The following is a 15,566-nucleotide window of genomic DNA, read 5'->3' as shown; positions in this document are numbered from 1 at the left end:
TCCTCATTGAGGACAACTTTGGATGCTGATTCCTCTGAAAAAGAGAGCCTTAAATCAGAAGTGCCTGACTCCGTGGTATAACTCACAAACTCGCAGCTTAAAGCAGATAACCCGTAAGTTGGAGAGGAAATGGCGTCTCACTAATTTAGAAGATCTTCACTTAGCCTGGAAAAAGAGTCTGTTGCTCTATAAAAAAGCCCTCCGTAAAGCTAGGACATCTTACTACTCATCACTAATTGAAGAAAATAAGAACAACCCCAGGTTTCTTTTCAGCACTGTAGCCAGGCTGACAAAGAGTCAGAGCTCTATTGAGCCGAGTATTCCTTTAACTTTAACTAGTAATGACTTCATGACTTTCTTTGCTAATAAAATTTTAACTATTAGAGAAAAAATTACTCATAACCATCCCAAAGACATATCGTTCTCTTTGGCTGCTTTCAGTGATGCCGGTATTTGGTTAGACTCTTTCTCTCCGATTGTTCTGTCTGAGTTATTTTCATTAGTTACTTCCTCCAAACCATCAACATGTCTATTAGACCCCATTCCTACCAGGCTGCTCAAGGAAGCCCTACCATTAATTAATGCTTCGATCTTAAATATGATCAATCTGTCTTTATTAGTTGGCTATGTACCACAGGCTTTTAAGGTGGCAGTAATTAAACCATTACTTAAAAAGCCATCACTTGACCCAGCTATCTTAGCTAATTATAGGCCAATCTCCAACCTTCCTTTTCTCTCAAAAATTCTTGAAAGGGTAGTTGTAAAACAGCTAACTGATCATCTGCAGAGGAATGGTCTATTTGAAGAGTTTCAGTCAGGGTTTAGAATTCATCATAGTACAGAAACAGCATTAGTGAAGGTTACAAATGATCTTCTTATGGCCTCAGACAATGGACTCATCTCTGCGCTTGTTCTGTTACACCTCGGTGCTGCTTTTGATACTATTGACCATAAAATTTTATTACAGAGATTAGAGCATGCCATAGGTATTAAAGGCACTGCGCTGCGGTGGTTTGAATCATATTTATCTAATAGATTACAATTTGTTCATGTAAATGGGGAATCTTCTTCACAGACTAAGGTTAATTATGGAGTTCCACAAGGTTCTGTGCTAGGACCAATTTTATTCACTTTATACATGCTTCCCTTAGGCAGTATTATTAGACAGCATTGCTTAAATTTTCATTGTTATGCAGATGATACTCAGCTTTATCTATCCATGAAGTCAGAGGACACACACCAATTAGCTAACCTGCAGGATTTGATCAGGATATGTCATTCAATGCGCATATTAAACAAATATGTAGGACTGCTTTTTTGCATTTGCGCAGTATCTCTAAAATTAGAATGGTCTTGTCTCAGAGTGATGCTGAAAAACTAATTCATGCATTTATTTCCTCTAGGCTGGACTATTGTAATTCATTATTATCAGGTTGTCCTAAAAGTTCCATGAAAAGCCTTCAGTTAATTCAAAATGCTGCAGCTAGAGTACTGACAGGGACTAGAAGGAGAGAGCATATCTCACCCATATTGGCCTCTCTTCATTGGCTTCCTGTTAATTCTAGAATAGAATTTAAAATTCTTCTTCTTACTTATAAGGTTTTGAATAATCAGGTCCCATCTTATCTTAGGGACCTCATAGTACCATATCACCCCAATAGAGCGCTTCGCTCTCAGACTGCAGGCTTACTTGTAGTTCCTAGGGTTTGTAAGAGTAGAATGGGAGGCAGAGCCTTCAGCTTTCAGGCTCCTCTCCTGTTGAACCAGCTCCCAATTCGGATCAGGGAGACAGACACCCTCTCTACTTTTAAGATTAGACTTAAAACTTTCCTTTTTGCTAAAGCTTATAGTTAGGGCTGGATCAGGTGACCCTGAACGATCCCTTAGTTATGCTGCTTAGACCCACTTAGACTGCTGGGTGGTTCCCATGATGCACTGAGTGTTTCTTTCTCTTTTTGCTCTATATGCACCACTCTGCATTTAATCATTAGTGATTGATCTCTGCTCCCCTCCACAGCATGTCTTTTTCCTGGTTCTCTCCCTCAGCCCCAACCAGTCCCAGCAGAAGACTGCCCCTCCCTGAGCCTGGTTCTGCTGGAAGTTTCTTCCTGTTAAAAGGGAGTTTTTCCTTCCCACTGTTGCCAAGTGCTTGCTCACAGGGGGTCGTTTTGACCGTTGGGGTTTTTCTGTAATTATTGTATGGCTTTGCCTTGCAATATGAGGTGCCTTGGGGCAACTGTTTGTTGTGATTTGGTGCTATATAAATGAAATTGATTTGATTTGATTTAATCATTTCTAAATGAACTAAATTTCATTTATTTGTAGCTTTGCATGTCTTTTAGTACTGATACCCTTTACAATTCATTTGTAAATGCTTTGTAAAGCACAGAATGCCCACATATTTGGTGAGCACACATACTTAACAAACCACTATTAACTTCTGAATTAATCATGAATTACATTCTTGGTGTTTGTAACAGATGTATTAACACTCACTATTTGTGTATGTCCAAAACATTACATTTATAAAGGCATACATAAATGTAGGTCTAAATAGTTTATCTTTATATTTCACCTTCTAACTGATCTTATAAATTCTTTTGCAACTGGTTAATAACAAGAAAAATGACATAATTAACAAATGGTTAATACGTCATTTATTAAAGATAAAAATTCAATTCATTAAACCCTCATTTAGATAGGGTTATTTACAGAGAATCCAACATTTCTAATTGTGCTTACCAAGGACTTATTTATGAGAATCGAAGTATGAACAATGATGAACAAAGCAGTAACTCATAGCTTACAAATGCTTAACAAATGTTTGTGTTGTCCTCATTATAAAGTGGTATCAAAATAGAAAAGTGTTATCAGCTGCAGACTCAAACTCTATATTGTGTAATTCAGTCATTGCCTTCATATTATGTACTCATGTGCTTGAAAATTGTGTGTGCGTGTCTGTGCGTGCGTGTGTGTGTGTGCGCATGTCAAGGCGGTTTGATCTTTGCAGTAAATGGAGAATCTCCAAATGGCCACTCAGCTCCATTGAAAGGCTTTGTCATAAATTATTCATCCACGGATATTATGGACACTTTCAGCCCAGAGAAGCCGGTAAACGCACGTGAATGCACCAACACAAACCACTCCTCCTACTTAGTCTTTTGTCTTTTATGTGAAATGTGCATACAACACGTGTGTCCAACTTGTGCAGCACCTGGACCCTGTTTATTTAGCATTTCTGTTATAAATGAGTCCAATGGTGATAAATCAAGACACTTTTGTATGTCAGAAATGTAGAACTTTTATGATTTAAAAAAAAAAAAAAAAAGTTTTTTTTACATGACATAAGATACCAAAGTGCTTTTTTTTTTGTGGGCAGGGCACCAAACCAATTTTTTTTTCATTCCTCTTTAGCCTCATTCTGTTCATGATAATCAGCTGCTGGAAAGACTCAAATTTTCTTTGGAATTTTTGTGCTACATTTTTGCATCCCTGTAGAGTAACATAACAATAACTCAGATCTTTATTCATCTGCTGCTTAAGCTGTTAATTTGGCATTTGCTATTTATTTATGACTTTTTCTTAATGCCAAACGTCCCTTTTGCACCAACTTTAAAAACCATTCAAAATGTCTGTCAGAGGAAATTTCCATGAACAGTGTTCCATTGAAAACTTTATAAATATTTCTAACCTCTGTTAATAATTCCAAGTTAATTGTGTACTCACTGGATTGTTGGTGATTTGGTACAAATAAAAGTTTAATTTGTCTTTGATCCATTATGCCAAGCTCTACCTGCAGCTAGAAATGTCCTATAGGTACCGTGTACGAGGTCTGTTAGAAAAGTATCCGACCTTATTATTTTTTTAAAAAACCATATGGATTTGAATCACGTGTGATTACATCAGCCAAGCTTGAACCCTCGTGGGCATGCGAGAGTTTTTTCACGCCTGTCGGTGACGTCATTCGCCTGTGAGCACGCCTTGTGGAAGGAGTGGTCCAGCCCCCTTGTCAGAATTCCTTTGTCTGAGAAGTTGCTGAGAGACTGGCGCTGTGCTTGATCAAAATTTTTTCAAAAACTGTGAGGCACATCCGAGTGGACAGCATTCGAGAAATTCAGCTGGTTTTCTGTGAAAATTTTAACGGCTGATGAGAGATTTTGGATTGTTTCTATCGCTGTAAGGACTTCCCACGGAGCGGTACGTCGGGCAGCGCTCCGAGGCGACGTCGTCATCCTGTTTCAAGCTGAAAACCTCCAAATTTAAGCCTCTGTTGACCCAGGACCTCGTGAGAGAACAGAGAACTTTCAGAAGAGGTCGGGATCAGCAGTTTATCCGGACATTCCACTGTTAAAGGAGATTTTTTTAATGAAAGACGTGCGGACGGATTGGTGCGTCAGCTCGCAGCCGGCGTTGGAAGCCTTAAGGACAAGTTGGAACATGCCCTGCTGTTAAACAATTTCTCAGATACTCACTCAACTGAAAGCCACCAAAAGCTGCCTGGATTTTACAAATGGTTATCAACACGGAGGTGTTTTTCCTGTGGTGGGCGCGCCGCGCCGGCTACGAGCCGACAAGCCAATCCGTCCGCACGTCTTTCATTAAAAAAAATCTCCTTTAACAGTGGAATGTCCGGATAAACTGCTGATTCCGACCTCTTCTGAAAGTTCTCTGTTCTCTCACGACGTCCTGGGTCTACAGAGGCTTAAATTTGGAGGTTTTCAGCTTGAAACAGGATGACGACGTCCCGCTCCGTGGGAAGTCCTTACAGCGATAGAAACAATCCAAAATCTTTCATCAGCCGTTAAAATTTTCACAGAAAACCAGCTGAATTTCTCGAATGGTGTCCACTTGGATGTGCCTCACAGTTTTTGAAAAAATTTGATCAAGCACAGCGCCAGTCTCTCAGCAACTTCTCAGACAATGAAAATCCGACGAGGGGGCTGGACCACTCCTTCCACAAGGCGTGCTCACAGGCGAATGACGTCACCGACAGGCGTGAAAAAACTCACGCATGCCCACGAGGGTTCAAGCTTGGCTGATGTAATCACATGTGATTCAAATCCATATAGTTTTTCAAAAAAATAAAACTGTCAGTTTCTTTTCTAATAGACCTCGTATTTTCAGTTTTTATGTCTGTGCTTCAGTAGTGATGTTTTTTGTTTGTTTTAACCATTTACAGGAATTTAAAATGCCCCATGACATAGCTGTAACCAAGGATGGCAGTGTCTTCGTTGGGGATGCAGGCTCCAATTCTGTCTTCAAATTCAACACTGAGAGTAAGCACGTGTTAAATCTGTGTTTATTAAATAGTGAGCTTATTTTATTAAATGTTCTAATCAGGGTAATCAGGGCAATCAGGGTATCCACTGGTTCCACAAGTGCCGCTGGTTGTGCCCATTGTCCACAGTGCCATTACAACTGGGATGGTTAACTTCAGATTGGGTTCACATATATTGTTTAATTGTTTGCTAAACCTAGAAACTTTGACCTAATAAGGATCACTGTATTGAATTAATAAAATTCTGACAACTGTTACTTTTAGGTTTTCCCAATGGCACATACATCCAAAGATAAAAGAAATATTAGCACATTTATGAGAGTGAATTCTGTAAAACAATCACTAAAGAGAAGATATTGGTGAAATGTACTTTCACTTTGTGAAAGCTGTTTTTTTCCAATAGTGCTCAAGTAAGCTCAGTTCTAGAGGTGAAAAAGTGCTTTTCTGTATAAATCATATTATTTATTGCTTGTTGTTTATACCTTTAAATGTGTTTAGCATATCAAGCGCTACATTTGCTATAATGACCATGTAGTTCTGTTTACTTTTTCAAAGGGTGTGTTAGTAGTTTAAAAATATATAGTCAGTAAGAAATTAAAAGAATTCACAATGAACTCTTGAATTTCCCACAGGATTTTGAGAGAAAAATCAAGTGGCTAGAAGGATGAATATTTTGCTTTGATTTGTGATCTGTTAGTAATTTAATCAAAAACACTAGTTGTATCATTATGAATGATGGTGACGTGGTGCAAAGTCACATCCACAAAGCATAGTAAACCTGGCTGAGATTAAAACCGTTCTAATGGCCAGGACACAATATTAACTAGAACACACATTTGAGCCATTAAAGAAATGAACCAATATGAACAAAATAGAAATAGTGCTCATCGAGGGCACATCATCACTGCCCTGTATGACTCTACAAACATTTAAACATGGCAATTATCAACTCTTCCTTTGTTGATACATTGAATTTGTACATTTCATTTTTTTAGGACTTTGAAGAAAAACAACCAGCGGTAATAAATGTTAGATAAATAGCTCGCATTAGCTAAATTTAATATTACACATGAGACTTTGTTGTTACAACAAGCTGCTGGATATGTCAATGTAAACAGTGTCATAGTAACAGCTAACATTAAATATATGTCATATGATAACTTCTGATTGTTGGCAATGTATTGACAATGATAAAACTGTTTATAGGAGTGCCACATCTGCAGTTGTTTCCAGTTTTCCTTCCTTGCACAATTAAAAGAAAAGTGGTCTTAATTTTGTGCTAAGAATACAGACTTTGTTGTATTTTGGTCAGGCTTTTTGAGGTAGCATACCAGTCAGAAAAATGGGCATATTTCTGTGAACTTAATTTTTTTTTTAATGGAATGTTGGTGTGCATAATAGTCAGACTGTATCTCATGGTCCATGTCAGTGTATATTACATTTAAGCAAATCTTTCCACATTTTTCAGAAGCCCATCGGTCTGTCAAGAAGGGTGGAATTGAGGTTCAAGAACTTGAAGGTGTGTTTCATGTTTCGTTGCACTGTGTAATTGTGTGAGTAGGCTTGTTGCAGTTTTTCAAAATTTCCTACTCCAGACAGATTTTCACAGTGTTTTTATTTTTTAATGATTGGTGCAAATTAGTTATTTAAAAATCATACAATGTGATTTTTCTGGATTTTTTTTTTGGGGGGGGGATTCTGTCTTTCATAGTTGAAGTGTACCTAACGATAAAAATTACAGATGTCTCCATTCTTTGTAGGTGGGAAAACTTGCAAAAATTTTCCCCACTGTTTATGATAGGAAAGCACTTTTTGAGAACTAGTGGCTGACAGTCCCCACCCCAGCCTGCAGCACCTTCTACTACCCCCAGCCTGTGTTACACATTTGTACCTCATAATGATGGGAACAGTGTACAACAATCATATGTTAAAGAACTGATTTAAAAAAAAAAAAATCAGATGTACTCACATTTTCATTGTGGTCTTTCTAACACTGTTGGCCAGCCATTCGTGTTCATAGGTGTCGAATAACATCCACAGTATTATCCATTCCACATTTATTTGTACATCCATCTTGCTTATTATGATAATTTAAAAGTCCTTATGGTACAGACTACAGGCAGAGGGCTTTCTGCATAAATCCACTCCTCAGGTATCTATCTGTGTCCATCTAAATATTTCTTTTATCCAAATTAGGTGAAATATGACCAATGCATTATGATTTTGTTGTTTCTTGCTTATTTTTGGAATTTAAAAGTCCTTGTGTTAAGTAACAGCACACGCTGTGTTGTGCACTGATTTCTTATTTGTTGTTAAACTTGCCCCCAGAGAAATGCTGTGTTAAAAAGTGAGTACTAAAAGGTGACATATATTTTTTTCCTCTTTGAGAGACAAATTTTGACAGGTGCAACTCCACATTTTTACTCCACATAGCGTGTGTGTGTGTGTGTGTGTGTGTGTGTGTGTGTGTGTGTGTGTGTGTGTGTGTGTGTGTGTGTGTGTGTGTGTGTGTGTGTGTGTGTGTGTGTGTGTGTAATGGAGTAAATTCATTTTTTCCTCAAAATTGTGCTCACAACACCCCATAATTACAACATGAAAAATTAAAATTTTTGCAAATTTATCAAAAATAAAAAACTAAGAAATCACACGTACTTAAGTATTCGCACCCTTTGCTCAATACTTTGTTGATGCACCTTTGGCACCAATTTTAGCCTCAAGTCTTCTTGAATATGATGCTACAAGGTTGGTGCACCTGTCTTTGGGCAGTTTTGTCCATTCTTCTTTGCAGCACCTCTCAAGTTGGATGGGGAGCATCAGCCATTTTCAGATCTCTCCAGAGATGTTCAATAGGATTCAGGTCTGGGCTCTGGCTGGGCCACTCAAGGACATTCACAGAGTTGTTCTGAAGCCACTCCTTTGATATCTTGGCTGTGTGCTTAGGGTCATTGTCCTGTACTTGTAAATTTCTACATAAATTCCTGGGCTTATTACCAAATACTATATACTTTGTTTTACCAAAGTGAACCAACAGTTTGTTAGAGTCAAACCATTCCTTAAACTTCTTATATGTAGACAGGTGTGTCCTTTTCCAAATCATGTCCAATCAACTGAATTTACCCCAGGTGGACTCCAGTTAAACTGTAGAAACATCTCAAGGATGATCAGTGCAAGCAGGATGCACCTGAGCTCATATTTGAACTTCACAGTAAAGGCTGTGGATATGTATGTACATGTGATTTCTTAGGTTTTTAATTTGTAATAAATTTGCAAAAATTATGGGGTGCTGTGTGTAGAATTTTCAGGAAAAAAATTTCATCCATTTTGGAATAAGGCTGTAACGTAACAAAACATGGAAAAAGTGAGGTACTGTGAATACTTTCTGGATGCACCATAAGTCACAGGACCTCCCAGACTACTAAAATAGTCATGATTTATAGTCTGGAAATACAGTATTTTCAGCCTCTGGAAATGAAGGTACTGTGTGTGTGTAAACAACTTTAATTCCTAAATTGCTCATGCAATATTTTTGTTAAACCCCTTGGACTGCCGTCATCAGCACCCCGTCATTCACATTACTGATTATCTGCACGCCTGCCTGCTTCTTCTTCTGTTGCAGAATTGGACATAGATTTCTGCCAGACTATCGATAATCAGATTTTGCTTACCTGCAAGTAGAAAAGCATTTTGTGACATCTGGCTGTTGGGGTTTTACAAGAACAGAAATATGCTTATTGAGTAGGAACCAAATAATTTTTCCATTTGTCCTTTGCATAGAAATGGAGACCATTGTTCAAGCAAAAATGAGGCCTGAGCAATTGTCAGACTCAGGAGCCAACCAGGACAAGCCACGCTTACATTCGCAAATGCAGGAGACACACCAGACACAACCCAAGGAGGAGAATCAAAAGACCACAACGAAACAAAACCAAGGGCAGCGTGTTTACCCAGTTGTCATGACCGTGTTGCTCCTCGTCCCTCTGGTGCTGGTTGTTTCTGTTGGAGTCTTCATCTGCTGGAGGAGAAATGGTACGGAAAATAAAACTACCATGAGACACTATGTTGTGAGAAACCCCTGTTTTAAAGTACGTGGTAGGAAATTTTGTGTCTAACCTGGGATAGAAAACATTCCATTTTAAATTAGGAGGAGGCAGAGTCCTGTAATGTAAATTTAATTGCAGTTTAAGGGCAGTCCAGTTGATTTTCTTTAGACTTGGATAAAACTGTTCCATCAAAATTGTGAGCAGATTCAGATAATGGAATTAAACACAAAAAAGCTCAACTTTTAGGTTTTATGAACAGACTTGAAATAAACTTTATTTTTGTCTTGATGTCAAATTGAAACCATTTCATTTTATTATAACTAACAGTGGAACTATTTTCCAGAGTATAAGCTACAGTTTGTTTGTTTTTTCTCTAGTTTGATGGACTTATATTCCAGTGTGATTTATATACTGAAAAATTGCACATCTGTTGTTAATAATAACTAGCGTGTTGCCCTTGGGGATCCACGGGCTCTAGATTGAGTAGTGTTTATAAAGTAGGTAGCTGACATTTTTCAGGGGTGGTAATAAATTAAGCAAAGCTTATGTGATGAGTTGGAATGGTATGTGAGTTCAGAATGTTTTTAGAACCTTAGACCTCACCTCATCAGATTTTAGAAGAGGAACTCAGCCCTTTTATTTCCCGTTAATTATGCAATTTTTAATGTTAATTTACTGTCTTAATGTATTTTAAATAGTTTAGGTTGTTGTTATCATATACACACTACTATTATTATTATAATTCTAATAATTATTATTTTATTTTATTATTGTATTTTGACATTTGATTTTTAAATGGACCACAGTGAAAATAAGTGTTTTCACTTTCTTGTGTCATCCATGTATTTTTAAAGTATTTACAATTATATTATGTACTTACATTGACCTTACTAAATAAAATCACACATTCACGCTTTTAATATAAAGATGATTTAATTCCCCCTGCTGGAATGAGGTGTGAGTCCAGCATATAATTATGAATGTCCATTGTTCAGTGTTGTTAGCTAATATCTGTAACTTCTCCAAAATATTAGTCCTATCAACATTCCGTTTTGGCAGCACTTACTCTTGACCCAAAATGCATAAGCATCCCAACGGTTCCCCAAACTTCATATATGGAACATGTAATGAATGATATAAAGTAACTAATGAATGTTGGGGGGGGGGGGGAGTCTTGTGCTTTATACAAAATAGAAATGCTCTTTGACATTTTTGATTTAACATCATTTATATGTGTTTTCCAACTTAGGTTATCATCGATAAAGACCCCAACAAATTTAGTTTCATTTACAAGTTCAATTTCAGCATCCTGTACTTGTAAATTTCTACATACGAGGTCTGTGAGAAAAGTATCGTACCTTTTTATTTTTTTCAAAAACTATATGGATTTGATTCATATGTTTTTACGTCAGCCAAGCTTGAACCTTCATGCGCATGCGTGAGTTTTTCCACGCCTGTCGGTTACGTCATTTGCCTGTGGGCAGGCTTTGAGTGAGCACTGGTCCACCCCTCTCGTCGTTGTTTCATTGCGAGGAAATGGCGGAATGATTTGGGCTTTTTTTCCATCAGACTTTTTTCAGAAACTGTTAGAGACAAGCAGCTGGAAACCATTCGAAAAATTTATCTGGCTTTCTGTGAAAATTTTACGGGCTTCACAGAGAATAAGGAGTGTTACTACAGCTTTAAGGACGCCCCACAATGGCGCACGGCGTGCCGCGCTCCGAGCCGCCATCGAGAGGCAGAAAACACCACATCATTTCTAAACGGATCGCTGTGTGGAGCTGGGACCGTCGTGAGCAATTTCTCTGGTTATCACAAGAGCTGGACATCAGCCATTTTCCGGCAGATTTCACTTTTAACAAGAGATTTTGTCATGGAAAGCCGCACGGAGGCTTTGCGCGTCAGGACCGATTTGCTGATGAAGCGAGACAAAGGAACACCTCCGTTCCGGAGTGTCAGGGGACAAGTTGGGACATGCCTATCTAGGCTTTCAATGCTTACCAGCCCAGTGAGTATAAGAGAAATTGTGGAGAGCTGGGCATGTCCCAACTTGTCCCCTGGCACTCCGAAACAGAGGTGTTCCTTTGTCTCGCTCAATCAGCGAATCGGTCCTGACGCGCGAAGCCTCCGCGCAGCTTTCCATGACAAAATCTCTTGTTAAAAGTGAAATCTGCCGGAAAATGGCTGATGTCCAGTTCTTGTGATAACCAGAGAAATTGCTCACGACGGTCCTGGCTCCACACAGCCATCTGTTTAGAAATGATGTGGTGTTTTCTGCCTCTCGATGGCGGCTCGGAGTGCGGCGCACCGTGCGCCATTGTGGGGTGTCCTTAAAGCTATAGTAACAGTCCTTATTCTCTGTGAAGCCCGTAAAATTTTCACCGAAAGCCAGATCAATTTTTCGAATGGTTTCCAGCTGCTTGTCTCTAACAGTTTCTGAAAAAATTCTGATGGAAAAAAAGCCCAGATCATTCCGCCATTTCCTGACAATGAAAATCCGACAAGGGGGCTGGACCACTCCTCCCACAAGGCGTGCTCACAGGCGAATGACGCAACCGACAGGCGTGGAAAAACTCACGCATGCGCACGAAGGTTCAAGCTTGGCTGACGTAAAAACATATGAATCAAATCCATATAGTTTTTGAAAAAAATAAAAAGGTCCATTACTTTTCTCACAGACCTCGTAAATTCCTGGGTTTATTGCCAATATGATACACTTTGTTTTACTAAAAGTCAAGCAACAGTTTGTTAGAATCAAACCTTACTTCTGTAGTTCCCTCTCTATCATGTCCAGAACCTGTCCCAAATGATCCCCACTACAAAACACACTCATGTCATCAGCAAATAAAATACAACACACAAACTTGGAAACTAAACATATGTCATTAATATATAAAAGAAACAGCAAAGGCCCAAGGACTGAGCCCTGAGGCACCCCACAATTCCACCTCAAAAATTCAGAGTTTATCCCACCCAAGTGAACGTATTGATACCTATTGTACAAGTAGCTGGCTATCCAATCATGTGCTACTCCCCTGATGACATACTTCCATAATTTATCCAATAATACAGTATGATCTATAGTATCAAATGCTTTCTGTAAGTCGAAAAAACCCTACGGTGTGTTGTTTTCAATTGCATTTGTGACGTATTCCACAAACTCAACTACCGCCAGTGAAGTAGTATGATTTTTCCTAAATTCATATTGCTGCTCATTTAGTAAGTGATGTTTGGATATAAAATTATCAAGCCTGTTAGCAGATACTTTTTCCAGAATTTTTGAAAATTGAGGTAGCAGTGAGATTGGCCTGTAGTTTGAAAAATGTGTTTGTCACCGGATTTGCTATTTTCATTTTGGAAGGAAATCTGCCAGTCATTAATGACAAGTTACAGATGTAAGTTAAAGGTTTAATGACACAATTGATCACTTTTTTTTATTTTTTATTAAAGACATATCAAAATTATCGTGATCAGTTGATCCCCCCCCTGTTGTGTGGGCCGCTGAAGAGGAGGTGCTGCTGGCCCACCACCACCAGATGGCGCCCTGCTTGGAGTGCGGGCTTCAAGCACAAGAGGGCGCCAGAGCCACTGGGAGTGACAGCTGTCACTCATCCTCAGCACCAGCTGTCACTCATTCATCTCATCACCATCACCATAAAGGCCGGACGGCAACTCCACCTCCTCGCCGAGAAATCTTCTACGACTAGAGGTAACCTTCTCTGCTGTGATTACTGATTATCTAATATTGTTCTGTGTGCAGTCGCATGCCCGTGAAGACCCAGAAGAGGGACAAACGGGAGCTGCACGAGTAAAGACGTACCTGGAGGTGGAGGTTATCCCTCCCGGAGGAATTAATTGTAAAGGTTGCTGGGTGTGAGGACTCACACTCACCACCTTCTGTTTCTTGTCTGCCAGCAGTACCAGGGCCGACAACGGAGGACAGAGACCACCTGGGGACTCAGGGCTTGGCGGCTTCGGTGTTCTTCAGGCCGTTGGTGGTGGAAGCGGTGTGGGCCCCGGCTCTTCGTTCATCCGAGGTCTCCTATCTTCAAGCCTGCCCACAGTCCTCCTGTGTATAATTGGCATCATTATTCTTGTTTATATTCCGTTGTGTTCTTTCACAACATTAAATTGTTACTCCTTTTCTTATCCATTGTCCGTTCATTTGCGCCCCCTGTTGTGGGTCCGTGTTACGACACTTTCCCAACACCCCCCCCCCCCCCCTTTTAGTTTATGTTATGTTAATTATTTCATATTCATCAGTTTCTCTGATAAATATTGACTGTAAAAGGTTAGTCTTCATTGTCCTGATATCCTAAGAGCTCATATTAGAAGGTACAATTACATTTGCTAAATTTTTCCCCCACATTGGGAAAATAATCATTAAAATGATGTATTATAACTTTCCTTTCTTTCACCACTGCATCAGTATTTGAGTAAAAAATATATTGGATAGTATCGGACAACTTTTTTATTTCTGATTATTTCATTTAAGAGCTTCCATGTACCTTTAATGTTTGTCTTATTTTTTTCCAACAAATCACTGTAATACTGCCTTTTGCAAGTTCGCATAATATTGGGCAGCTTGTTATTATATGTCTTATATTTACTCTCTGCATCAATTGTTCTACACTTTAAAAATTGCTTGTACAAAAACTTTACATTCATCAGTCCTTTAGTGACCCAAGGTTTGTCAGTATTTTGCTTGTGTGCAACATTTAATATCAGTGAACAATGTTTATCATACAACTTGAAGATAATGGAGGTAAATCAAATCAAATCAAATCAGTTTTATTTATATAGCGCCAAATCACAACAAACAGTTACCCCAGGGCGCTTTATATTGTAAGGCAAGGCCATACAATAATTACGTAAAAACCCCAACGGTCAAAACGACCCCCTGTGAGCAAACACTTGGCAACAGTGGGAAGGAAAAACTCCCTTTTAACAGGAAGAAACCTCCAGCAGAACCAGGCTCAGGGAGGGGCAGTCTTCTGCTGGGACTGGTTGGGGCTGAGGGACAGAACCAGGAAAAAGACATGCTGTGGAGGGGAGCAGAGATCAATCACTAATGATTAAATGCAGAGTGGTGCATACAAAGCAAAAAGAGAAAGAAACACTCAGTGCATCATGGGAACCCAGCAGTCTAAGTCTATAGCAGCATAACTAAGGGATGGTTCAGGGTCACCTGATCCAGCCCTAACTATAAGCTTTAGCAAAAAGGAAAGTTTTAAGCCTAATCTTAAAAGTAGAGAGGGTGTCTGTCTCCCTGATCTGAATTGGGATCTGGTTCCACAGGAGAGGAGCCTGAAAGCTGAAGGCTCTGCCTCCCATTCTACAACCCCTGGCAAAAATTATGGAATCACCGGCCTCGGAAGATGTTCATTCAGTTGTTTAATTTTGTAGAAAAAAATCAGATCACAGACATGACACAAAACTAAAGTCATTTCAAATGGCAACTTTCTGGCTTTAAGAAACACTATAAGAAATCAAGAAAAAAATGTTATGGCAGTCAGTAACGGTTACTTTTTTAGACCAAGCAGAGGAAAAAATTATGGAATCACCCTGTAAATTTTAATCCCCAAAACTAACACCTGCATCAAATCAGATCTGCTTGTTGACATTGACCCTATGTCTCTTTTTGCAAGGAATGTTTTCGCAGTTTTTGCTCTATGGCAAGATGCATTATCATCTTGAAAAATGATTTCATCATCCCCAAACATCCTTTCAATTGTCCAAAATATCAATGTAAACTTGTGCATTTATTGATGATGTAACGACAGCCATCTCCCCAGTGCCTTTACCTGACATGCAGACCCATATCATCAATGACTGTGGAAATTTACATGTTCTCTTCAGGCAGTCATCTTTATAAATCTCATTGGAACGGCACCAAACAAAAGTTCCAGCATCATCACCTTGCCCAATGCAGATTCAAGATTCATCACTGAATATGACTTTCATCCAGTCATCCACAGTCCACGATTGCTTTTCCTTAGCCCATTGTAACCTTGTGTTTTTCTGTTTAGGTGTTAATGATGGCTTTCGTTTAGCTTTTCTGTATGTAAATCCCATTTCCTTTAGGCGGTTTCTTACAGTTTGGTCACAGACGTTGACTCCAGTTTCCTCCCATTTGTTCCTCATTTGTTTTGTTGTGCATTTTTCGATTTTTGAGACATATTGCTTTAAGTTTTCTGGCTTGACGCTTTGATGTCTTCCTTGGTCTACCAGTATGTTTGCCTTTAACA

General features: G+C 39.1%; 1 protein-coding gene across 1 annotated transcript in view; it reads left to right on the top strand.

Moving 5' to 3' along the window:
- Positions 1 to 15,566, top strand: part of pam (peptidylglycine alpha-amidating monooxygenase) — a 180,383-nt gene that overhangs the window by 118,150 nt on the left and 46,667 nt on the right. The window contains 4 exon segments of the mRNA XM_034192957.1: positions 2,993 to 3,111; positions 5,180 to 5,276; positions 6,747 to 6,797; positions 9,053 to 9,304. Coding sequence (XP_034048848.1) covers positions 2,993 to 3,111; positions 5,180 to 5,276; positions 6,747 to 6,797; positions 9,053 to 9,304 — 519 coding nt within the window.

This window comes from Thalassophryne amazonica, chromosome 17 (genome assembly GCF_902500255.1).
Source record: "Thalassophryne amazonica chromosome 17, fThaAma1.1, whole genome shotgun sequence".
Classification (NCBI taxonomy): domain Eukaryota; kingdom Metazoa; phylum Chordata; class Actinopteri; order Batrachoidiformes; family Batrachoididae; genus Thalassophryne; species Thalassophryne amazonica.
This window is presented reverse-complemented; position numbering and strand designations above follow the sequence as displayed.